The sequence below is a fragment of the Ptychodera flava genome, chromosome 11, assembly GCF_041260155.1.
Source record: "Ptychodera flava strain L36383 chromosome 11, AS_Pfla_20210202, whole genome shotgun sequence".
NCBI classification, from domain to species: domain Eukaryota; kingdom Metazoa; phylum Hemichordata; class Enteropneusta; family Ptychoderidae; genus Ptychodera; species Ptychodera flava.
The window spans coordinates 572,543-600,308 of NC_091938.1; the positions used below are offsets into that span (position 1 = coordinate 572,543).

A 27,766-nucleotide genomic window follows, 5' to 3' on the forward strand; every position below is an offset into this window, starting at 1 on the left:
GAGATTTGCCTGAGTTATGCCTCTGCATATGAAAAAATCGTAATAAAATGGCCACACAGCAGCCATATTGGATTGTATCACAAAACAAATTGACATGCATATCTATGACATTGGTCAATGTCCTTGTACCAACTTTGAATAAAATCGGTTAAAACATGTCTGAGTTATGGCACTGTATATGAAAATATTGTAATAAAATGGCCGCCTGGCGGCCATATTGGATCGTATCACAAAACAAATCAACATGCATATCTATGACATTGGTCAATGTCCTTGTACCAACTTTGAATAAAATCGGTTGAAACATGTCTGAGTTATGGCTCTGTACATGAAAAAATCGTAATAAAATGGCCGCCTGGCGGCCATATTGGATTGTATCACAAAACAAAATGACGTGCATATCTATGACATTGGTCAATGTCCTTGTACCAACTTTGAATAAAATCGGTTGCAACATGTCTGAGATCTGGCTCTGTACATGAAAAAATCGTAATAAAATGGCCGCCTGGCGGCCATATTGGATCGTATCACAAAACAAAATGACGTGCATATCTATGACATTGGTCAATGTCCTTGTACCAACTTTGAATAAATCGGTTGAAACATGTCTGAGATCTGGCTTTGTACATGAAAAATCGTAATAAAATGGCCGCCTGGCGGCCATATTGGATCGTATCACAAAACAAAATGACGTGCATATCTATGACATTGGTCAATGTCCTTGTACCAACTTTGAATAAAATCGGTTGAAACATGTCTGAGTTATGGCTCTGTACATGAAAAAATCGTAATAAAATGGCCGCCTGGCGGCCATATTGGATCGTATCACAAAACAAATCGACGTGCATCTGTATGACATATGAAGTAATCCTTGTACCAAGTTTGAATGAAATCGCTTCTTGCATCTCTGAGATATCTGCGTGAACGGACGGACGCACGCACACACACACGCACGGACGCACACACGCACGGACATGACCAAACCTATAAGTCCCCCCGGACGGTGTCCGTGGGGACTAACAAGGACAAAACACAAACAGGTGATAGTGAGTTATAAACTTTAATCGTAGCATGATTTAGTGTGTCATCAGTCTAAGCATATCTGACACTTTCTGAACAGATAATGCTGCAAACTTGAATTTTATCTGATATTTCAAAATTGTTCTGTATTTCACATGCCTGACCAGTGAAAATTTGTCTTACCTGTCTATCGCAATTCCAGCATCCACTGTGGAATAATTGTGTTGTTTAAGGAGTGCAAACAGAGTTGTGCGGTTGCTGTCATAAATGTGACCTTCTTCTAAAACTTCACCAGGTTCTGCCAACTGAAGTAACAATGATGGATGGTAAAATGTTGAAAATCTTGATCTTAACAATTAAACCTGTCTCACATGCCTAAGATCAAGATTTAATGATTTAAAAGATCTAAACGACTTACCTCATTCCCTGTTGACATGACTGCTACTATTGGCTTAGTGTGAACTTTGACCTTTGTGACACCTACCGATGCCAACAATCCAAGTTCTGAAGGACCCAACTTGATTCCACAGTTCAGGATGATATCACCCTTTGTGATGTCAACACCTGTTGGTCTGAATGAGAGAAAAGAGTGGATTTAAATTTTATTCTTTTTTCTGGACAGATTCAAAAAAGTAAATAAGGTAACTTGTAAATCCTTAAAGTAGAATCCTACAGCAATATTTCATACCATGACATTTACTTCTTTGACCGGACACCTGTCAATGTTTGGATCTTGTAAGTAATCAAGGGTTACCTGATATCCTGACCAACTTTTGGTTCTTTCAAAATACGAACTTCAAGTTCAGTATATCCCTGCAATAAATGGCAATACAGTCTGATTGCAATCAAAGTAATAAAAAAACCTGCGATTACAAATGGTAGACATTTTAAAGAATGCAATAAACACAATTTTGATTCAGTGTTGACAGAGTTTACCAAGTATAAGGCATTTTGTCACACTCCACGTGTAGCTTTCTCTTGTCATTGTGTGTGATAAAATCACATCTCAAATTACATTTTACCTCAATTGCAAATGTTGCACATTCTAAGAGTTTGCACTGCATTTTGTGTAGTGCACTCCAGAAAACCAAATTTCACTGATTACTGCCAATTCTGTTAGATTTGTTGTACATTAATAAAGGTTATATTTGTGCTTTGAGTCGACAATCTTAGTTTTGATCATATATTTGACTATGTCAACTTTAGACAATATTGTAATTTAACTTGACTGCATTCTGACTGCACCCATGAATTATAATTATATCCTGTACAAATGGAAGCTTAAATGCCATCAAATTAAGAACTTAGTATGCACAAAATGTTTTTTACATTTTTAGTGAAAGGTGAATATGACCTTTGCGCTGTGAATATGAAGCAATGTTCTACCGGCGTTGAAAGGTGGTATGAAATGAGAACAGAGACTCACATCATCAGCATCCTTGATGAGTTCAGTATCTTCAACTTGGACAATAGCATCAGAACCAGGAGGTAATGGTGCACCTGTTGTAATTCTCATGATTTGACCTGATGTGACCTTTCTGGTTGGCATAGTGCCAGCAGTGCTGTCACTTATTACCTGACGAACACCAGTACCATCAGCAGCTGAACCAATCAGAGGCAGACAGTTGAAGCAATTAATGCTAACATCATTGACATAAAGGTAGAAGGTACTTTAACTTTTCAAAATGCTTGGAAACAGATAGTACGTATTTCAAACAGAGAATGGAAACGAGCACAAAGTTTTCTCTGGCCACTTGTGTGAATATTTACGAAGTGTGATAGCTCCCTTGTTGATAGTGGTGTACCCGTAGGTTGTTACACCAACCTCTCATAGACCTTGTCTTAAGATAGTGTACATGGGTGTGCCTTCGTTGGCATACGTGTATATGATACATGTGGTCCTTACAGGACTGTTGTAAATGCAGGCCTACCAATGTTTAAATGAAATTTTACCAGATTCTTATTCTCTCATTGTATGTCACTATCTAACATTTGTGGAACTCGTCTCTTCAGTTCATAATCATTGTATTACATCAGTGCAATGGAACAAATGACATGGTCTCTCTAAATTGAAGTGAAATCTGCATTTGTCAAGGTTTTTATTTTGCATAATATGTGTTAATTTGGGTATTGGACAGAAAAAGCCATACAAATAATCACCTGTTTAGCCAAAACAGAAAACACAAAGTGAATAACAGTAGGTGGTATGTGGGCATTTTTTTAAAGATATGACTGTGAGTTGCTGGTACATGTGTAAATGAAAAGTTTCAAATAACAGCATGAACACATATAAATGAACTATGTTAAGAGAAAGCTTTGTGCTACAACTACACCTGGATACCATGAGTACAATTAATACTGACCAATCACAGCATAGCCATCTTTTACAGATGCAGGAAATGGTGGTACAGACACTTCAGCTTGAACATCATTGGCCAAAATGTAACCTAGTGCACCTGACAAGAGAAAATTGGACCAATTATAACAGCTGATGAGAGAAGGCCTACGTTACAAAATAGACTGAAAAGGTAAAATGTGTTATCCTGTTGTGAAATACCCAGTATTAGGCTTATTGTTATGTTGGAAAGATAAATGGAATTTCCTGCGATTCGCAGTAAAGCGGGAAATTATTGTCTTGTCAAGATGTCACATGCCAATGTGGGGCCAATTAAGACGTTTGAATGTGGTTCAGTACCGGTGTTTTATTGTTATTATGGTGTATTTATAAAGTTTTGAGAGCTATGTGATTTCAGTCTAGCAGTGCTTCTCTCTGTGCATGTTTAGTTTTTGGTTCTCTACGCATTCAGATGGCTCATCAGCAGTCAGGCTTTTCCATAGATATGCAATTATTGCAGAGTGTGGTGCAAGGGCAAGTGCAGGTAACAGTGACAAGCTTTTGGCAAATTTGGAGAAACTTGTGACAAGCAGGATGCAGCAGCTGACGGACGATATCACAGCTAGCCAATGAGAACTTTCACTGTCGCAAATTAATGCTATCAAAGAGATGAAGTACACAGAAACGCCAGTTTTCAAGAAGAAAGGGTGTGAGGCGCAGTTTAAGTTTAACCAGAAGGTGGCGGACCATATGTCAGAAGCGCACACGCAGCTCCATTCCATTTCGCAGCAAGTAAATCCCCAAGTTACAACTGCTAAAGAGCACATCGCAAAAGGTATGGAACTTTTAGCTCATAGACAGAAATTAGTACGAATGGCCGATAAATCTGACCTCGGGTGGTTATTAGTGGAAGAATACGAGACCCACGAACTAGCTGAAGGATCTGATGACGAAAAAAGAATTTATAAGGCCGAAACTAGAGCTAACAGAAAGAAAAAAGAGCAGTTGGCCAAGCGACGCGCCAAAGGGTACAGTTCTGGAAACTTTCGGTGGAGTCCTTACCAAACCGAGAAAGAAAAGGTTAATTTCTCAGCAACTTCCAGCGGCAACCAGCAGAGAAAGTCCGGTTCATGTTTTGCTTGTGGAAAGTTAGGTCATTGGAGAAACGAGTGCCCCATCTTCAACACCAACGAATTCTTCTTTGGGGAGCACAGTTGAAAAGATAAATATTTACAGTGAATATTTGTCTTATTTTAATAGTCAGGTGTTAATTAACGATGAGGTTGGCGTTGAATTGCAATGCGATACAGATTTCGCAGATGTTCCTAGTGACGGTTTTGGTTTTTGTTCAGATTTAAATTTCCTGTTTTGAATCAGTCATCTTCAGATACTGCGGTGTCTGTTCCGGTGGTTAGTCCCGTAGGCAGTTTAGCTAAGGCTTTGAATAAGTGGGTTGAAGCGGGAGCGAATTCCTATGTCTTGGATGTGGTTAAATCAGGCTATAAATTGCCGTTGAAAGTTACTCCGGAAAGAGTACAGTTAGTAAATAATAGGTCCGCGTTGGTTCATTCTGTTTTGTCGATCGGGAGGTCAAAAAACTCTTGGCTAAGGGTTGCATTTCTAAAGTAGATTTCCGTCCTCATGTAGTTAATCCCTTAACTGTTGCCGTTGGAAGCGCTGGGAAGGAGAGATTGGTGCTTGACTGCAGGCATGTTAATCGTGTTTATTCAAGTTTAAGTTTTGTTGCGAGGATGTTTCTTCTGCGAGGCAGGCTTTTGCACAAGGCGATTTTTTGTTTTTGTTTGATCTTAAGTCTGCATATTATCACATCGAAATTTTTGAAGAGCATAGGACGTTTTTGGGTTTTGCTTGGCCTGTAAACGGAGTCCTGACCTTTTTTGTTTTTAATGTTTTGCCTTTTGGCTTATCAACAGCCCGTACATTTTCACGAAAATTGCGCGTGTTTTGGTTAGCTTTTGGCGTAGTCAGGATTTCAAGGTGTTTATGTTTATTGATGACGGTTTAGGTGGCGCTGCGGGCAAAGAGGTGCCCTTCAGGTAAGTCGTACAGTCAAAACGGACATTGGCCAGTTTGGTTTTTTACTGGCCGGTGAGAAATGCCACTGGCAGCCACAACTTGTGTTAAATTGGCTTGGTCATCGCCTGGATATGAGTGAGGGTTTCGTTTACGTTTCAGATTGTCGAATTCAAAAATTGGTTTCGTCATTGGATAGTCTTATTCAGGCTATTGCTGCGGGTAAGGTTTGTTTGAAGCTAGGGAACTTGCTTCCGTCATTGGACAAATTATTTCTATGCAGGGAGGCATTGGACTTTGGTTAGACTCCGCACGCGATATCTTTATACATGCCTTGAAAAGAAGGCAAGTTGGATTCTTGTGTTTTTATCGACGCTTTAGCTGTGAGTGAATTGTTTTTTTGGATGAGCAATGTGAAGTCTCTTAACGGAACACCGTTGGTCACGTGTTGATAGCTATCAGGAAATATTGTATACTGATGCTTCGTCGAGAGGCTATGGCGGTTATCTCGTAACCAGAGTGGGCAAGAGATCAGTGGTTCATGGTCTGCCACAGAAAGTTTGAAAAGCTCCACGTGGAGAGAGTTGGAAGCAGTATATCGTGTTTTGGAATCTGTTAAACGAACTTGGAAGGGACAAGGGTCCAATTGAAAACTGACAACATGAACGTGTCGAGATTTTGACCGCAGGCAGCAAGGTGCCAGATTTACAGAATATTGCTGTAAAAATCGTTACATTGTGTAAAGACAGGGGAGTAAATATAACTCCACTGTGGGTGCCTCGAGAGCATAATGTGCGGGCAGATTTGCTCAGTAGGATTGATGATAGTGATGACTGGGGTATCTCAGAGAAGATATTTAAGTATTTGGATAATACTTGGGGTCCACATACAGTTGATCGTTTTGCTACGGATTACAACACGAAGTGTTTCAGGTTCAATTCAAAATTCTGGTGTCCCGGTTCAGAAGCTATTAATGCTTTCTCACAATTGTGGAAAGGTGATAACAATTGGTTAGTTCCTCACCAAGTGTGATTATACGAGTTCTGAAAAAGTTGTCGTCTGACAAAGCAGAGGGAACATTAGTAGTTCCTTGTTGGCGTTCTGCCCAGTTTTGGCCTTTTTTTTGCCCAAATGGCAAACAGTTTGCGAATTTTGTCTTAGACTCTCGTTCGCTTCCTAGGAAGAACGTGATCGTGCCGGGTAGGGGACGAAATGGTATTTTCAGTGGTCAAACTTTAAAGTTGATTTGCTAGCAATTCGAATTTCTTTTGCGATGAATGAAATAATACCGTAGAAATTTATCGCAAGGTATGGTCGTATGACGATTGATTTCATGTTTTTTGCAGATCTAAAATTAGAAGAAGCAATCAAATCAGCAAGTGACGATGGGAAGTTTTTGACTCATCCTGACTTATTGGATCTGGCAAAGAAAATGCCGTTACATCTTGTATCATCAAGAAGTGATAACACCGTGAAGAAATATTTTGGTTATTTCAGAAAATGGCAGGACTTTATTCAAGACAAAGGAGAACGAGCTCTTCCAGCAAATGCGGTCCATGTAGCTTTATTCATCACCCATCTCATCGAGCAGAACAGTTCGGCTAATGTCATTTCAAGTTACATTTACGCCATCAAGTGGGCTCATGAAACCAGCGGATTTTCAGATCCTACAATTCACCCTTTTGTTCAAAGTTTAGCAGAAAGTGCCAAGAGACATTGTTCAGTCGGTAAATCTAAGAAGGATCCCGTAACAACTGACAAGTTACAAACACTTTGTTCCAATTTTCAATCTTGCACAGATTTGTTAATTTTGCGTGATCTTACAATGATTCTTTTTTGTTTTTCTGGTTTTCTCAGATATGATGAATAGCAATATAAGATGTTGTGATGTAACCGTCAATTCAGACCATTTGAATCTGTATATTTGTCACAGTAAACAGATCAGTATCGTCAAGGTAATGAGTTGGTCATTTCAAAGCTTGATTCCATTGCATGTCCTTATAGTATGTTTTTGAGATACTCTGCTGTAGCAGGTATCGATTTGAATTCTTCAGATTTTCTGTTTAAGCCGATTTATAGATCAAGAAACACTTATAAGTTTGTGTCTGGTAACAAAAAGTTAAGTTACAGTAGGGCGAGAATTGCGATCGTTTCACGCTTAAATGAAGTAGGCATAGATGGTAAATCTTTTGGCTGCATTCCTTACGATCTGGTGGAGCGACCGCTGCAGCAAATGCAGGAGTAGGGGATCGTTGTTGGAAGCGCCATGGTCGTTGGAAGTCCGAATCGGCTAAGGATGGTTATGTTGAAGATTCTCTAGCAAAAAGGCTAGAGGTTTCAAAAAGTTTGGGTTTGTAAACCATAGTGGCGCATTTGCCCGTTCTTTAGTTTGTCTAGTAAGTAAGCACCGCATCACCCATAGTATGTGTGTAGTTTGGTGTTTCTTATTTGCATAAGAGTCTGGATAAGACATGGAATTTCCCTCGATTCATAGTAAAGCGAGAAATTATTGTCTTGTTAAGATGTCACATGCCAGTGCGGGGCCAATCAAGTGATTGGAATGCTGTTCAGTACAGGTGTTGTATTATTGTGTTGTGGTGTATTTATAAAGTTTGAGAGCTATGTGATTTCAGTCTAGCAGTGCTTCTCTCCGTGCATGTTTAGTGTAGTTATAAACGACATTGACTTTGTAAGGTTTATTTTTTTCCTACTGTAGTATTGAATTTTCTCATTTTGTTTAATTTTTTTCCCGTTATGTCAATTTTTCCATTAGGATCTTAGTCCTAATTCCAAGATGATACCCGACATCTGTTGCGAGCATATGTAGCATAGTATTCGGGTACAGGTTTCCAGAGTTTTTCCTAATTTTTTGTATTTAGGGTTTCTCTCTGGTTTTTCCTGGACGGCTATATGCTCTTTTTGTAGTTCACAAGTGGTTTTTCGGCATCGTAGTTTGTTATTGAGCAATTTGCTTGGTTTCTTGTTTGGTCTTCCGTTTTCTTGTTTCTTTATTTAAGTCCTGTTTTTTCAATAAACGCGGGAGCTTTGCAGTCAGTAAGGAAGCACCGCATCACCCATAGTATGTGACGTGTGTAGTTTGGTGTTTCTTATTTGCATAAGAGTCTGGATAAGACGTGTCTTAGTGTTGTATCCATGCATGGCAATACTTACACTAAGGTAATTAGCACCCATAACATACTGTAATGCCCTCCTGTGTCAAGTGCATGTATGTCGATGTAGATTTTTGTCAGTTCAAGGTCAGTCAAATAAAGCATGCAACCATGATGTCATCCGCGTCCATGTTGAGATTCTTTATGGGCTTACAGAGTTTTGAATTTTGAGTTAATGAAAGATGATTGACCATTTTCTCTAGGAATCCATGAAAAATGACACAGTGCACTATTATTCTATGATCAAAGTGAGGGGCCACATTTGAATTTGTCAAAGGGCAGCAAAAAAGTCATTGAAATAGTTCTTCATTTCAGTTTGCTGACATTTCAATAACAACTCTTACTTTTAACGTCTACAGTAATCACTGGCAAAGTCTTGGTCTCATCCATTACACTTTTCAGAGCTTCATCAAACGTAACCATTGGATACGGCGAATGTCTTGGACGTCTTGCTACCTTCTCTACATCATCATGGTGGTGGATCTGATCTCCTGTGACAACAGAAGATTTGTTTCCTTCTTTAAGTGCCTGCTGGATTTCAATTTCAATGATACAATGCAGGCCAACAGACATGTTACTGTAGTCTGAAAGGACTTTGAAACACGCTGTGAAGGTATTCTTTGAATTGATCATCACGCTAGAGCCAGTGTACCAATAGTTATGAAGATAGTTAGCTCTGAGGGCAATGAAGAATCATGTAAAAGTAACAGCAGGTTTAGTGTAAAGGATTAATTTTGTAATTGTCCTTTTCTGAAATGCTTGTATAAACACACAATAAAGGCTTTGGCATTTCAAATGATGAACAAATGTCATTTATCAAAATACCCTGATTTTTCCAGCCAGTGTTACCTTGGTGATGGTGTCCATGTCCATCATCTTGCTTTCTGTGGTGTTTGCTATCACCATGACAACTATGCTCATGGTGATGATGGTGGTGGTGTCCCTATAACAAACCAATGACTTGACTTTAATACTAACATAGTTGGAAATTTTACCAACAAAATTTGTCAAAACATGAGAAAATATTTTTCACTAATATTTCTCCTTCATGCACCCTCCTTTAGGTTTTGAATTTACATGAGTTTGACAACATCCATATTGTAAGCAACATTGGCCAATTATGAACATTGCTTAGAAGTCAAAATAAATAATTTTCCTTACAACTTTTAGAAGCCCAAATAAACTGTTAGGTAGCTATGATAACTGTAGTACAGTGTATCTACAAACTTGCTTTGTTCAAATCATCCATTTTCAACTTTCACCCTATTCCTATCCCATTGATTCATTACTAGCAAGTTACAGACTGAGCTAACAAGAAGTTTTATGGTCTAAACCAGTTCACTGTAACTTTGCTTTATGGTTCTAAATCAGTACATCATAACATGTCTTGCTAATATGTATCTTTAAACATAGCCCTAAAGAATCTCTAAAAGCATACTTTAACATAATTTTACTGTATTGTCTTGTACAGGAATACATAATAAATGTGGTGATTCTGATTGACATAAACTGGTACATTGGCAAATGCCATTTTCTGCGTTCATTGATTTTGACACTGATTTTGATTGACATGACTAAATCAAGGTTAAGCAATTCTCCATCAAACTGTCGTTTCTGGTTTCAATTGGTTTATGATCTTATGGGTAAAGTATTATTTTGCTATTGAGCTGCCATATCAGCCATTTCTAAGCTGATTACAAATTACTGTCTCTCTTGCCATGCTACTTTCCTTTCTGTCTGCATCTGATCTGATGGACCTTGCTTGCAATGAGAAACAAGTATTCATTTATGACAATCATAGTACTTGCTGAAAATTAGTCATTGGCTGGTGGAGAGAAACTGTACTGAACATGTGGACAGGAATGTAGAATTTGAGCTAATTTGGTGTGTGGTTGGAGTAGTGCTGCTTTATTTTGTGTTGGAGACTTACATTGTAATGAAATAATGAAATGCAAGTAACACTGTGGTTAACCCTTTGAACCCGGCTCGCACAGAAATGTCCGATGATGTCATAGAGTACCAGGGGGTCAGGGTGCAAAGGGTTAATACAGCACTCCTAGATATTACAGTTTCCTGAGCATTGTTGATTTCCTATCGATTTCTACAGTGAAGAAAAATTGAGCTACATCATGCACACAGACTATCAAAGTTTTATATTCCTGGAAATGAACAATTGTAGCTGAAACCATGGAGACGTAGAGTCCACAGATGTTTATTTTGACATTGCACTGGTGTTTGTCATTTTGTTCTGTGATGTGATTAGTGTGGCAATCAGACAGTACTTTTGTTAGAAATTCTTTTCATGTCCAGAGCCAATATTGAGACTTTCCTGAACTCATCTGTACAAGCACAATATTAATTATATAAAAGAATGGCCATATTGTCACCAGTGGACATCTTGATCCTAATTTTTATGTCTGTTGCCATCAATCAGCCCTGGTTAATCTGGTTCTTTTGCATTTCACAAAATCAGAATTAATAAACAAACGTAGGCTGAAATTTGTATTCTAATCCCAAGGCACTTACAGAACTTCCATTATCAGAAACTTTGTGGGTTTTAGTTGCTTGTTAGCCCTAATGAAATGTCTCCCATTAATTTACTAAAATGCGTTTTAACTTCAATGTGGTTTATATACTTGTGTATTATCTAGTCCTTGTGCCAAACAGTGAGTTTAGTAAAACGGCAGCTTCAACTAGGAAATCTAACACAAATCTTTATTGATAAAATACCTAAATTTCAGCAAGTCACCAGTCACATTCCTCACGGAGATACCTTTTTAACAGCAGTTGACAGCAGCAGTTCTCTTACCTGTGTGGTCAGCATGCTGTAAACACAGACTTTGTTCAGACAACATACATTGTAAACTCAAATAAAAGGAGTTGTCAACTTGAAGAAGGCAACCAATGAGATGCTGAAACATCGGTAACAAAGATTTGAGGTTTGAGTTCTTGGTTGCAAAATCATTTTACTACACCCACTGTTATGATTAATTTTGTGCTAGTCTTCTGTGTTTCATTGAAAACTTCAAGAGTCATAGTTGGACTGATTCTTTTCAGAATACTGAACGACTTTGTGCCAAGTTTGAATTAAATAAATGGAGTATTGGCTCAAGGTATTAAAACTTTCATAAACAAAATGCACATCTTGCACTCACTATTGGATTATATTTCAAAACAAAGTCAAAGGCACTTCTGATCAACCATGGGAGTTTGTGTGTTATGTTTGACTGGCATTGAAATTACCGTGGTAGTTCAGAAGTGTGTCAGTAATGACCCTGGATACATTGACAGATGGATTGCTGGACTGACTACGGTAGGAGATGAAACTAAATGTATAAGTTCCTCAGACTACATGCAGTAGGACTAACAAGACACTTTAGATTTGTTATAATATGAAATTTGATTTATTCATATAAGAGACATGCGTTTTACAAAATGTAGCAGCTTCATTTCCTCTCACAGAAACTATTCAATGATAAAGTATACACTGAACTCATTTCTCATGTATCATAACATTTCTATGTGCATGCTGGCTGACCACCCTCCCCTTCAGAGGAAGTCTGCCTGCCCCTCCCCTGTCACTTCTAGTCTGTTTACTCATAAAAAATATGAAGCCATTATGTATATTCAATGAAACTTTCCATCACTTATCAAAAAATGAAATTAAAGTCAGTTCTGTAACTTTGAGTCACTATGAATATATATCTGAACAATCACTACTTTGAACATTTAAAGTATTAAAACAAAGATACAGTCTGTGACTGTTGAAAACACAGGTTACAGATAAGATATGTCATGACAATATATTCACTATATATTTAACATAAGAACTTTTTTCACAGGAAACTTTTGATTAAAATAACAAAAACATCTAAAATATGGGTAATTTGAACAAATCTGAATAACACATATTAATATCTCTGAGAATGTGTGGATCAAATTTCAAAGCAATTAAACAACAGGTCAATGAATAGATGAGTTGGTGACTAAGAAACCAATAAACAAACAGCAAATTCTCTAAAATTAGAAAATAGTAACTACACAATCACGCAATGAACAAATGTACACAGCTTTGATGTATTGTCACCTACTCTTCAATTTACTGATACGATCAGCTTCATGCTGATTCATAGGTACATGTATGGTTCAAGTATCAAAGTCCATGATAAAAATCTTATCTTTCAACCTTTGATACTCTGGACATCAAATGCTGAGGTGATATCTGTATATGTAGCAGTTCTTCAACAGTGTTCAGACTAAATGGACACAAATACATACATATATGGATTGATGTTCCTACATGCATATGCACTGCCCTGTACATACAGATGTATAGAGGCAAACTTCTACTGTAAACTGCTACCAGAGAGGGCTGCCAGAATAAGTTATATATGATAAAACAAAGTTTGCACCCACACGCACTAGGAAATTTGACTTATTGTAGTGTACCTGTATATGATGACAATAAGAAAACACCACATAGTTTTGATATTCTAGAATAGCTTTGGTATATCCTAGAATTAGAAAGCTACAGTCCTTTCTTATTTCTATGATTTCAAGGATGCCATGGATTTGGAAGTGTCTATTATACCTTGACACATGCTAACTGCAGCTTTAGTCCTATTATTAAACTTTCACTGCCAATACAGATAACAATACAGAAAATACAGATTTCTCAAAAAATATCTGTTATTATTAAATAATAACACATTTAGTGATGTCTATTTGCAATCTTCTCATACAAAAGACATTTTTATAGAAAATGCATCTACTTTCAAATTAATCACACAATACATCAGTATGAAAGTTCTTGTACAATGCAGAAGTCGCATAGGACCAATGCCAATGGAATTTACATGATTTTGTAACATACTGTGATTGTGTTGCATCTATTACAATATGGTATCAGTGTTCACTTATTTTACTAGAAGACCTATTTGCTTTCTCATCCAGACAGACAAGCTTTTGAAGAAACACAAAAAACAAGTCATTGACAATGACATAGTCCCCACTTGTAATAGGAGTATTAGTCTTGATGGGGCAGGGAAATGTGGTCATTAAGAAGTATCACTGGAGTGTATATGTTGAGATCTATGGGCACATAGGTCTATGTAGTTGTTCTCTAGCTCTATTGGCTTGCTCAAAATTAGATATGTGCATAATTAATGAGGTACAATATGTGGCGTCATAAGGTGTCCAATCATACCATATATGAAGGGTGTAGCACTTGTGGTTACTGAGTTATGGACAAATATGTATATTTGAGGTCATAGGTCACCGAGGTCACGTGACATTTTGTCAAAAAAATTGTATTGCTAAGTTATCCATACCAAAAATCAGACCTCTAGTTCTATTGTCTCGCTCAAAATTAGATATGCACATAATTAATGAGGTACAATATGTGGCGTCATAAGGTGTTCCATCATACCATATATGTAGGGTGTAGCACTTGTGGTTACTGAGATATTGACAAATATGTACATTTCAGGTCAAAGGTCACTGAGGTCACGTGACATTTTGTCAAAATATCTGATATATCTGCGTGAACGGAGGGACATGACCCGATCTATAAGCCCCCTGGACTTCATCCCTTGAGACTAAAAACTGTGTCACTGCATCCTTTTTGCAATATGAATAGGATGAGAAACTAAATTTTTATTTTACTTGGCCTTATACATGGGATTCTATGGAGAGATGACTTATACATGGGAGTCTATGGAGGTGTAAACTAAAAAGTCCTCTAACACGGCCAAATTTGATCGCATTGTGAAACAAATCGACGTGCATCCGTATGGGGTAGGGTACTATCCTTGTGCAAAGTTTGAAAGAAATTGACCAGGGCATGTCTGAGATATCTGCGTGAACAGACGGACGGACACACGCACGCACGCACGCACGGACATGACCAAACCTATAAGTCCCCACGGACACCGACTAAAAACTTCTGGTCTCTCCTTTTATCACTCAGCTTACTCACGCATGCAGTCTGTATGGGATTAGATCATAAGCTGTTGCAATATAGAATAACAATGTTTCACAGAAGCCATCACTACTCACAGTGCCTTCCTTAGCTAGCACAACATATCTGTTCATGGAAATATTACCTGGTTAAAGACACAACTCACATCTTTATATTGTCACTGTTATTTCCTTCTGAGACTAGGCACAGTTATCACAAAGCTGATTAATGTCAGAAATCTGCCCTATTTGAAATAATTCTATTTGTTTGCAATAACAGTTCACAATTCCATGATCTATTTTCAGAGCATACTTTGACTCCATACTCTCTAAACATGAGGTTTACTGCTTTTATGACTTAATTTTACTTTTCCTTGTCCATTGCTTGTTTCTACGGCAACAGAACCACTACTAATCCCAATGGTCGGATTCTTGGTGCTTTCATCACGCTGTTTTTCACTTTCATGTACTGTTGTTGCTGGTTTTCTTTTTATAATTTCAACACTTGTTGTACTTGAAGCTGCATCTGTTAAAGCAAGGCATCCATTGTTGTCAGTGCATTTCTTTTTCTTCTCCTGTTCATTGTTTCTGTCTTTGACGTTGTAACAGCCATCTCTCCTCCTCTTTCTGACACCAGAAACGAAAAAAGAAACTCTCTGTCTGGAGATTAGTGGCAGCTTTTCAGCGGCTGCTGGGTGATCTTTTAAGACACTGAAAATGTCTTTGCTTGAACTGTACTTCTGCTTATCACAACATGATAGGATGACATCTTTCACATCTTGGTCAAGACGAAAACTTTCCTTGGGAGGTGGTTGCCACGCAATAGAAACGTCTGGAGGTACATGACTTCCGGTTATCTTTACTCTCCAAGTTTTCAAGTCACCCAAGAAAATCTTGAGTGCAACGAGGAGGGTGCAGTTATGTCTGTCTTGTTTGTGAACTACTCCTGAACAACCTGTAATTTCAGACAGAGTAAAGTTACATTGTCAGAGATTTACCTACAGTAGATGCAACAAGGAAAATCAATGGCATGTATCCACAATAGCTATTCCTTCATACATTGGAAAATTATCTACTATCTTGAAAAACTGGAGTAATGTACATGATACATAAATTCACTAAAACATCAGCACTAATCAGTGTTCTGCTGAATATATTCATTATGTCTTGAGATATTTGACAGAGAAAATGAATTTGGAAAATGCACAATTATGTAATCCAATCTGAATGAAATTATCTTATGGCATTACAAGCTACATATGAATGCTTTCTTACAAACATTTTGGGGAAAAGGTTATTTTATATTAAAAAAGCAATATTGCCCTGAAAATGTGCAAATGCAAATTTTGCCAACAATTCATAAAAAATACCGCAATTATACGGTGTTGCTCAAATTTGATCAGAATTGGTACATACCAAAGATCAACAATAAGTGTTATTTCTATCTGTTCAGTGCAGGAAAATTATACGTTGATGTTATGACAATTTCTGCACAGTACAACAAGAAAAACAACAAGAAATATTTAAACCAGAAAATTAAGAATGACAAAAGTAACTAAGGTCTGAAACTTTAGGTACTGAAGGTCAACTTTAGCAACATGCATAGCAGAGAATCTTTCAACCATGGATGTACAAAAATAGACATCCTTGGTTTCAGCAGATCTCTTAATATGTCACAGTTCATTTAAAAATGACAGGAAATGACCAATTAGCTGTCAGTTTCAGTTACTGCTACCACTCTCAAACATAATAGGTACCCTGCATACAAATAGGTTAAAGGTCAAAATCCTCTTATTCAGATGTGTGGGCTGATTCAGTTCACTGCCACCACTCCTGCACACTTGCAGTATTTCCCTTTTTCTTACCTCATTTGCACATTTTTGATACTGATGTGTTCATTTGAACAAATTCACATCTCAACCCCTACATCCACCTGTGCACCAAATACTGAGACGGTAGCTTTGGCGGTATGGGAGCCTTTGTGTGTGACGGACATACATCCGCACATACATACCCACAAATATACAGACATACAGACGCCACTCAGACTCTTCATATAAGCTCTTTTTGGTATTTATATATAAAACCAAAAATGAGCTAAAAATGGCGTCAGTGACATCTTTCCTCACATTTGGGTAGATGTGGCAGCTCAGAGTAAAATTGCCCCAAAAATACAATGTTCAAAGTTTGTCAAGATTTGAAAGAAAAACTTATACAGATCATCCCTAGAGACCTCTGTATCAAATTCAAGGCAATCTGAGGAGTGGTTGCAGAGAAGTAGATTTTTGTACAAAACAGGAAAAATGCCCTTAAAATACAAATATGCAAATGTCACCATAATTTGAACAAACCCCAGGTCACCCTTACAGTATTCAATGCCTACATGTATTTTAAAAGCCTACAGGACAAGATATTTCAAAAAGAACATTTTATTAACCAAAAATACCGCAATTATACGGTGTCGCTCAAAGTTGATCAGAATTGGTATATACCAGTATGGGTTACCAATGATCAACAATAAATGTTGTTTCTATCTGTTCAGTGGAGGAAAATTCTACGTTGATGTTATGACAATGATTTCTGCACAGTACAACCAGAAAAACAACAAGAAATATTTAAACCAGAAAAACAAGAATGACAAAAGTAATTAAGGTCTAACTTTAGGTACTGGAGGTCAAATTTAGCAACATGCATAGCAGAAACAAGCCCCTCTTAGTTTAGTATAGATGGTCTTCCCCCATCTACTGTCTATGGTTTCAGCTGGTCTGTTAATATGTAACAGTTCATAAACAATGACAGGAAATGAGTCAAGATCAGTGGAGTTGGCCTGTTTCTCACTGGCATGCCTCCTGCACATTTGCAGGATTTCACTTTTTCTTACCTCATTTGCACATTTTTGACACTGATGTGTTCATTTGAACAAATTCACATCTCAACCCCTGCATCTACCTGTACACCAAATACTGAGATGGTAGCTTTGGCGGTATGGGAGCCTTTGTGTGTGACGGACATACATACACACATACCCACAAATATACAGACATGCAAATCAGATGCAAATGAACTGATTCAGCTTATATGATAACCTAACATTGGTATACCAAATGTGAGCTAAAAATGGCTAAAATGTTCCTTACTATAGAATTTGTGTTCATGTAGATGCAAAAAATATTCAATTTGTTGTGCTGTTTGTCTAAACAATGAGTGAGAAACCTTTTTGGTTCATACTTTCAGTTGATATTGATGACAAAATACATTACAAACCTTTGACACATTGTCCGTATCCACCACAAGCTCTCCGACAATTTCCATGTCCTGGACACCATAGATACCATGCAACTACATACATATCGTGCTTTTTCTTGTTCCGCATTTCCTCAATCCGTTTTTCTCCATTTGCTGTAGCAACAAAGTGGTCATCATAGCGATTCCGTTCATGAACATGTTGTCCTCTTTGCCAGCTTCCTTTATCAACTGCTGTGTTGTGTCTTTCCATGATCACTAGATCCCGTTTGATGTCTCTTTTTCCTCGATGTAGAGTTACATCTTTCAATGAAGGATGACTTGTCAGAAAATCTTTCAATGGTGTCCCAACTGTGACTTCAGTAAAGTCATTACAAGACTTCCATGATATTCTTTTGAATCCTTTATGGTTGCTTGCAGTTTTATTCTTCTTCTGCTTTTTGCTTTTTCCTCCTGATTCATTGTCAGGTTCATCAAAATCAAACACATCTGTTTCATTTCCCTGTTGTTTATTTCCTGACCTCTTCTGGTATCCTTGTTCTTCTCTTTGCTCACCCACGACACTGGAGTTTGGATTCTCATCATTTTTGGCAGAGTCCTGATGTTCATCTGCCTCAGTGATGGATACTCTGATGAACTGGCTCTCTGGCACAATTAGATTAAGGTGCTGTCTTACATCCTCAACTTGGGAGACAGTGCTTCTTTCAAAATCTGCTGAACTTGGAATCTCTTGTTGATCTCTTGCTTGGGCAGGCAACTTATTCTGATGACTTGTTTTGTCTTTCTGTGTTAAACGTTTCTCCTTGTTGGTGATTTCAGTGCTATGGGTATCAGTTTCTTGTGAATTGAATCCATTCTGATGATTGCTGTCCAAGTTTGACAAGTTATCTGATTTGCGTTGTTTCTTTCTTGCATCTGTCCTGACGACTCGATGATATTGATGGTCATGATGAGTGTGTTGTTGATCTGTGATCTGATCGACAAGGCGTGACAGTCAGCATACACAGAGTGTTGACATTAGCTTGCTTTGCTGTGTCTGTCAAACTTTAGGGCACATCTACAATTGTATTGCACAGCACTCAAATCTATTGTGTATGCATTGTTACATGTTTGATAGATATCTGATGTCTGATAGAGTTGGTTCGGTAATTTCCTCACTTAGGGTCCCTGGTACATTTACATGTAGTTTTACAGACCCAAGGTGATGGGCTAGGAACATGTCGGGGAGTTGCTTGATTGTCTTGTCCCAAGGGGTGGGGTGGGATATTTTGGCAAATTTCACAAGACTTGATTTCCATACCCCAGAGGTAGAGGGAGTTGGGGTTTACACTGACTACTGTATGATACACTACATGCTCCAACTTACACAAGACTTGATTTCCATACCCCAGAGGTAGAGGGAGTTGGGGTTTACACTGACTACTGTATGATACACTACATGCTCCAACTTAAATCTATTCATAGACACTGCCTGATTTGATTTGACTATGATGCTACCAAGTTTGGCAATTTTTTAAAACATTTTTCACCAAAAATTCTTTACACAATTTTGGTGTCAAGTTTGTACAATGATGGTTTCTGTTGTTTCTGTTAGTACTGTATCTCTGACTGATCTTCATTATCTTTTGCTTCACATATCTGATATTACTGATAAACAATCAAGTTATTCAGTAAAATTTAAATTTCAGAGTTCAGACTACTTCAGATTCTGGTAAGTACACCACATAACACTCTGCTTTTGATACATCAAAGCCTTTGATTTCCTTGATGCTCTTAGTTCACAATTGGTTTGATAATTATTGTTGGGTTCTGTACTAAGGGACACTATCTTACCAAGTCTTAATTGCTTATATTCAAATTTAATCAGATAATAATTATTTACCCATGGCTATTGTGTTTATGCAAAACTATTTAAAGTGAAAGGAAGTTGCAACCTTGTGTTGAAGGCAAAATGAAATCTACTAACAGTAAGGCGACTATTTTTATCATGAAATACAATTTAATCTACTCATTATGAGCTGGCTTACCTGTTGGACTTCTGTATGAGTTTTTCTAACTTTCTTTGTATCATCACGCAGCAGATGAAGTGCATGGGGTAAGGCAGGTAACACTATCTCAAAACATTCCTGTAAATGTAAATAGATTTTAAAATAATGAACATATTGCAGAGATATGAACTCTTAGAGTCTGTGATGTGCTGAGATTTTCATGTTTTCCTGTGTAATGTAGCTTTCAGAATGGAAGTACAGTATCTTCAACTAAATTCAAAAATCGTTTATCTGAACTATTTCATGATTCTCACATGATTCACATGGAAAGACATTAAAATATTATGATAATGATTTAGAGTTTCCATACTGTGTGATACAGACTGATAATGTGTATAGCATGACTGCTTGACCCTGACATACCTGTGCTCCTTTGGTGCTGCCCGGTAGATTGACAATCAGTGTCTTGGCACGAATTCCACACACTGCTCTGTAAAAATACATAAACAAACGTGTAAATGTTTAGGAAACACAGGGAATGACCGTGAAATACGGGTTGACTATTCAAAATGAGCGATATAAGAATATCTATGTAAGATATTATTGTGCAACTGCTATCAGAGCATAAGAATATCTATGTAAGATATTATTGTGCAACTGCTATCAGAGCATAAGAATATCTATGTAAGATATTATTGTGCAACTGCTATCAGAGCATAAGAATATCTATGTAAGATATTATTGTGCAACTGCTATCAGAGCATAAGAATATCTATGTAAGATATTATTGTGCAACTGCTATCAGAGCATAAGAATATCTATGTAAGATATTATTGTACAACTGCTATCAGAGCATAAGAATATCTATGTAAGATATTATTGTACAACTGCTATCAGAGCATAAGAATATCTATGTAAGATATTATTGTACAACTGCTATCAGAGCATAAGAATTCTGGGTGTGTTTAACATAATAGAGAACAATTGTTCCACAGTTTTGATCATTTTGAGGTGAAAAAGCAAATCTTTAATTAACAGGAGCTTCCGCATCATAGTGTGTTCCACAAACAGAAATGAATATTTTGGGAGTTGTTAACACATGCAGTAGATTTGCAACACAACTGTTGTATTTACCTGGAAAGCATGGCCATTGGTGTGATTTTCATGGACTGCATCACCATTGCACAGGACATCCCTGGACATTCTTTTTCTATCACTGCTTTGGTTGCCTACAGAAAAATACATTATTACATCACACTTCAGGTTGAGTATATTTTATTTATGGTAGTAATTCAGTTAATTCTTGATTGGATTCAAATTCACAACATACGGCACCAAGTTACCTAGTAAAACATGACAGTCAAAATAATAACAATCAAAGGAAAGGATCAGGAAATGTAACTTGACCTTGCTACATAATATTGACCATCGTAGAGAAGTTTTCTCTAGAGTCTTAAACCTGATATAAAGTGACACACAAGCTCTCTTTGATGAATATCACCAGGTAAGCTTAATAAATTCAGGACACAGCATCAATTTCTAGAAACTGTTTCTTGAAAGAGATTAGACATATGAAGTGTTAGAAAAAGTACAGATAAATCAAAGATGGGCCAGTCTGGGTAAATATGGATGCTGTTTCCTTACACTCACTGTGACAGTTTTCGGACAGGGTAGTGAATTTCGCCGAAAGTCGTTTCGTAAATGAGCAGCAATACGAAATCTTATTACCATACCTTTCGAAACTTTATTGTGGTTATCCTCAAACTCAGTTGACACGACGGGAGTGGTATTTCGGGGTCAAAGTTGCCAAAGTTTTGACCCCATGTTGAAGGCGTAGTAATCGGACTGCAATCCAGAAATCGGACGTCGTGTTTGGAATGTGATTAGGAGCTAAGTATTGATAATTTGAAACTTCAAACCACCAATTTTTAATTTCGATGTGTTTAGAAAAACTATATATAAGAATGATGATAATTAGTTATGTTTAATCCATGGACGACTCAACTATATTTCGACGTGTATAGCGCTTAGATATCGGACACGGGCTGTCTCTGTGTATGTTGCTTTCGGCACCTTGTACCGTACGGTGTGGCTAACTTCGCTAAGTTTGTTCAGTGAGTATTACTTATAATTGTTTCCATTGCATATTTTGTTTGTATTAGAATCACACAGGCATTATTAATAAAAATAGCGAGTATATTTCATCGTATGGAATTATTTACCTGTCAAGTTTTTACGCAGTAAGTCACTCATTACGTTTACACAATTATGCTAAATATTGTCTGTCCGAAAACTTGTACACTTCTTACGTTCATTAAATGTACTTTTTTTTCTCGAAACACTGCGCAGTTTTCGTTAAAACTACATGCAATCGTAGCGAACAATGGAAAGAATATTTAAAAATCATAATTCTCCCCCACATTCAAAATTCAATGCTAAATAAGGACTTTAGTCAAAATTTCATTTACTTTGACCTGACGGCAGTATGTTGACAGTATCACTGACGCGGTGTCAGACGACAATTTGTGACCGCCGCTCATAGCGAACTCAATAGCTTCTACCAAAAAAACTATCGAAAACGGGACACAGTGTCACCTGACTTAATATGAGGTCACATGACCTGTAAAACGCTATCGATACGGAGCAAAGTGAGTGTAACTAACAGCATGTCACTAAATGTCTGAAAACTGAGGTCGTCCGAAAACTGTCACACTGAGTGTATTTGGTGAATAAATTTATATATATTACACATGACAGATATCTTACCTCTGGGGTTACATCCCTTGGTGCAAATCCAGTACCTCCAGTTGTCAATACTAGATTAAATTGATGATTGTCACTCCAATCAATCAATTTTTCCTGTATCAAAATATACTGGGTGTTACTCTGAGGGTTTCAGAATAGGTCACCTATGATAGCCTTTTACAAAGATTGACTGTCAGACGCAGCTCATTGTCTGCTGAAACAATCGTTACATAATATATTGAGAGTTTTCTGATAATAGGCCCATCCACATACTGTACTAGCCCATGGGCAATTATTTAGGGGGTAGGCACATATTTTGGATTTTAGTTTTGCTCGATCTTTACCAGTGACATCTCAACCCTTAGGGGCCGTGGATAATTAAAACATGCACGGTAAACGTAACTTCTGTGTTTAGGGGGAGGGGGTTTGGCTGTATTTCGATTACCATGTGCAAAAATAGCACTACAAGTTTTCATATCGCAACGTCTCTGCTACACGTTTTTATGTAGGCTCTATCACAAAATATTTTGCTATTGTTTGGCATGTACCAGGCCAGTCCGACACTGGCGCCACACCAGCATTCTTTTGACATACATGTGAATCAGTGCACAAGTAAAATAACGTAACAATCATTTTTGATACACTGTTTAAATTTCATTCTATTGGTTGCGTCATTGTTGAATTGGCGCTGAACAGAGATTGATTTTAGAGGGGGCATGCAGGGTGGTCAGTAGCGTATTCGTGATTTTATTGCGACGTAAATACTGATTGCTGGTATGCAGATACAAAATGATTTGGTTTGATTTTCGCACTTCCAAACTTTCGTTTAGGGGACGGGAGGGGGGTTGAGGCCAAATGCAGTAGGTTTTGTTTACCTTGAGCATGTTTTAATTATCCACGGCCCTGTACACTAAAAATTATCAATTAGCTCTAATAAAATGACGGTTGCGTGACAAACAAAATCAAAAGAGGCTTCTGGCTTCCTGACTGCAGCCATTTACATCAGACATCCCTACTTTACTGACCATAACTGCTAATGGAAAGATCCTGAGATAGACATTGAGACAGTGAAGCAGTTTATGTCTAGAGGTCTTTTAGCATTGTATCATTGGTTCAGTTGAGCATGTGTGCGTGTAAGAGTACGTCTGTGTGAAAGTTATTCACAGATCACAGTGAGCGTAACATTGTTTCCTTCTCATAGGGGCAGGTTGATTTGTCAAAATTTGCAGAGGAAAAGATTGACAAGAAAACGAAATTTCATGAGAGGGTATTCTGCAACACCTTAATCTTTATTTGTTCCTGTCTCTATGAGCTGCAACTCAAATATAAGCTTTTGTGAGTACTACTGAATTACATGTAACGCTCTTGGCATTTACTATGCTCAAGGTGTGCCCCTGACAATGTACCCAGTTTTTGAATAAATATCCTGGGCCCATTATCAGAAAACTCCAGAAAGTGTCATTTGAATTACATGTTGAGCTAAGAGGATGTTTTCATAACGCCAATATGACCTTACATTCTAATATTTATGTAGTATGTTCTGCTTTTCCAAATTTCTTGAATAAAGTCCAAATGGCACAAAAATGAATTGTATTACACATTGGATAGTTGTTACAAATTTGGTTGGTTGTTACAAATCGGATTAAATCTGAAGATTTATCAACTAAAATACCAGGACGTAAATGTGGAGGGAGACGTGGTCACATAAATTGGCAATAGAATATAGTAGAGGGAAGTAGCAGCAACTGGAAGAAAACTAAATCTTTATTATTTACATTTCAATGAAAGCTGCTATATATACTTTCTGTTTTTACACTTTCTGATACTGATGTACCTGTCACTTCAAGATATAACAACTGACAAACCTTAAAATATTTTAGACTTATTCTGTCTAATACTAATCTTTTGATAATAATTTGTTGAGAATATTTTTCATTCAAAGAACCAATACTTATGGTATACTTGCCTGAATTTTGTCAACTTCATCTGGTACTATGGCTCTTGTTACTGTGGTGTTCTGAAGGCTGGAATTGTATGTATACCATTTCTTAGAATCGATTTGCCAAAAAGTTTCATCATTGCAAGTAGAACATGGGTATGAAAACATTTCATAACTTACTAAATACATTGAACAGTCGTTTAATGAATTGACGTGAATATGGACATGCTGAGCAGTTGTTGAATGAATTCAACTGAATATTAACATCCTAAGCAATCATTCAATGTATCAATTGAATTGAATTGAAGATGGTCATCCTGGGCAACCACTCAATGTATTGCTTCCTGTATTCTTTCTGTATGTACTGAACTGAATATGAATATGGAAGCTTTCATTCAATATATTGAACTAAATACGGACATCCTGACCAACCATTCAATTAATTAAACTGAACATTGATACTCTGGGAATTTTTTTGTCTGGTTTTCCTGAGGCTGATATTACTTTTATCTGAACAGTGGGAGTGCACTGACTCAGAGAAAATGTGTTCTTTTCATGTTGTGCATTTTGTTCCCATTTTACAGCTGCCTCATTCTGTTTTCCCAAATTCCTTGTAAACAGGTCCACAATCACCATAGATAACAATTATCAATTGCTTTGGGTAAACCAAAGTGGCAAAAGGGTTAATGCATTTTTGGACATGTTGTTCAGGGGAGTAACAAAATTGACTATCTCTTTCTGGTGAGAGCTTGTGTAAAATACAAGTGACACAATTTTGAAATGTTGTAAAGCTTCTTCAAGTTGCTAGTTTGTTGTTTGGGTTATCATTGCATTTGTCTGCTGTGTTTGCTATGATACAAGTATACTTGCATTAATGTTTTTGTATTCTATTTCATGGTGAGTAACAAATAATATATGGGTATATATGGTCATTTTAACTAAGTAAACTGTGTATAACTTCACCTTTTTTCATTTGTCACTAACTTCGCCAAATTTGGTCCAGATTTATCTTCAGCTTCTCCACGTGAGCACCTGTCACTCACTGCAAGGAAAAAAAGAAAGAATTAGTTTTCCTTATTGATCCCAGGCCCAATATTTACACTTTTTCTAGACTACTTTGTTATCTTTGTTTTCCTGGTGAAATGATACATACACTCTGCAAACCCACACATACTTAGCAGAGGTCATCAAAACTGCTTCAATAAAACAAGATTTATCATTGGCTGTCAATACTTTGGTTTAATCAAATATATTTTATCATTGGCCATCAGAACTAAATTTGTGCTTACGAAACATGCATCATTAGCCATTAGAACTTTGCTCTCATTAAACATATTTTGTCATTGGTCATCAGAACTTAATTTGCACTCATGAAACATTATATACTGTTACAGCCTAAACATGGGAGTGCCCGAGGGTAGGTGACAATTTGCCCAAATGTAAGGAGGGCAAATGGTCTCCTGCCTCCAGGGTACATAGTCCCTGTTTGAGCTATCATGTTTTTATTACATCCCTCTCTAGTTACTCCAACTTTGTTGCTTTACATACAAAATTACAATTTATATGCTTTATTTCCATGTTAGACAAAACCTGTTGAAAACATAGAATGATTACCATAATCAAATGTAGCATTGATATATTTAAATCACTGTTACGCAGTTTATCAAATTTTTTACCATAATTTTGTAAAAACAGTATTTGTGAAACATGTAATTTTCTCATTTTTAAATCCCAAAGTTGTCCAGGTGAAATAGTTCCACTTCACTTTCAGTCAAATGACGACTATGCGTTGCGGCCAGCGTCATCAACAAGTTACCATAGAATCCTATGGCGCACATGATGTTTAATACACGAGGCATGCAGTAAGATATATCATTGGCCATCAGGACTTTGCACTCATGAGCCATGCTTGGTCACCGACCATCAGGACAGAAATTTCTATGCTGTCCTGTACAGTCAACAGCAATCATTTTCTCATGACTTGATTATCATTTTCGTTACAATTATTTTGTGAATTCATGGATGCAAGGCTCTATTAGATGCACTTAAAGATAAAATTAATTTGACCAGCAGCTTTGTGTGTAACTGTAGATAATGATATATTGAAATGTTCACGTTGCATCAAATACTAAGATGGTAGGTGCTGCAGTTTTCAAGTTTTTGATGTGGTCGGACATTCATAATGTTGCTATTTTGGGCAAAATTCTTCTCCTTAACAGCTGATCTGACAGCTTTAATATTTGGTATCTCTAGCGATGACCTTATTTAGATTTGTTCAGATTGTAATGAAATATGTAAATTTGTATTTTTCATGCAGTTTTGCCATTTTTTGTTAAAAAATCTTTAAAAGTCTTTGTCTTCAAAACTGCTTGTCAGACAGCTTTGATATTGGGGATATACCGGTAGGTCCCTAGGGATGACCTATTTCAGATCTGTTCAAATTTCTCAGAAATATGCATTTTTAGTCATTTTTTATTCACCAAAACCACTTGTCTGATAGCTTTGATATTTGGTTCATAGAGTTAATCAAAATACAATATATTCAAATTAGGATGAAATCTACAATTTGTATTTTTGGTACAATTTTTGCTATTTTTGGGTCAAACATTTGTGTCTCAAAAACTACTCGTCTGATAGCTTTGATATTTGGTATACATGTTACTTGGGGTTATTTATTTATTTATTTTTTTAAATTTATTTATTATACTTTCTCACTGGCATTCAAAGATTACAAGACTGGACATAGACACCCTAAAATAATAAAACAACTATACTGCAAGAGAAAACCCCTTTGCACCACAGTTGAGCAATATACATACAAAGTCAAGACTAAAACAGAAGCCAGTAAATGGTTAAGACAAATAGGTGTCGAACACCTCTAGCACTGTCCCTCCATACATCAAAAACGGAAAAAAAAATGAAAGGACAACGACAAACAGAAAAAATGAACATCAAACATTCACATGATAAAAACAGAGAAAATGTCAGATAAAATCTCACACAGGAGCAAAGTACGTTGGATGGCAACTGTGAGAGTGGCATGTTGTTATCCATGTACAAGTGTCAGTGGAATTGAAATGAGTTTTAAATTTCTGCTGATAAAACAAATTTACTTTAGATTGAAAAAGAGATAGACTCTCTGAAGATCTGATGCGGGAATCCAACTGGTTCCATAAGGGATAATAATATGATATGTTGAAATTATGGTGAAATCAGCAATTTTGTATTTATTGGGCAATTTTTGCCATTTTTGGTCAATAATTTTTAAAAATAGCGCCAATGGCACTTGATCACAACTGGCACATTGTGAAACTACTCATAATTAATGAGGTAC

The 27,766-nt window shown here is 37.0% G+C and overlaps 1 protein-coding gene across 2 annotated transcripts in view; it reads right to left on the bottom strand.

Annotated features, from left to right (window-relative positions):
• Window positions 1–27,766, bottom strand: part of LOC139143204 (gephyrin-like) — a 41,168-nt gene that overhangs the window by 9,790 nt on the left and 3,612 nt on the right. The window contains exons 2-14 of one of the 2 annotated variants that reach the window (XM_070713347.1): window positions 25,396–25,474; window positions 24,460–24,517; window positions 22,515–22,607; window positions 20,883–20,977; window positions 20,172–20,238; window positions 19,788–19,886; window positions 9,409–9,502; window positions 8,904–9,050; window positions 3,384–3,476; window positions 2,447–2,622; window positions 1,775–1,833; window positions 1,439–1,592; window positions 1,204–1,325 (exon numbers count right to left, since the gene is read on the bottom strand). In XM_070713347.1, the coding sequence (XP_070569448.1) occupies window positions 1,204–1,325; window positions 1,439–1,592; window positions 1,775–1,833; window positions 2,447–2,622; window positions 3,384–3,476; window positions 8,904–9,050; window positions 9,409–9,502; window positions 19,788–19,886; window positions 20,172–20,238; window positions 20,883–20,977; window positions 22,515–22,607; window positions 24,460–24,517; window positions 25,396–25,474 (1,336 nt within the window). Of the gene's footprint in view, window positions 1–1,203; window positions 1,326–1,438; window positions 1,593–1,774; window positions 1,834–2,446; window positions 2,623–3,383; window positions 3,477–8,903; window positions 9,051–9,408; window positions 9,503–11,940; window positions 15,473–17,781; window positions 18,734–19,787; window positions 19,887–20,171; window positions 20,239–20,882; window positions 20,978–22,514; window positions 22,608–24,459; window positions 24,518–25,395; window positions 25,475–27,766 lie in introns of those variants that run through there. The other variant, XM_070713346.1, reaches the window with a different exon arrangement.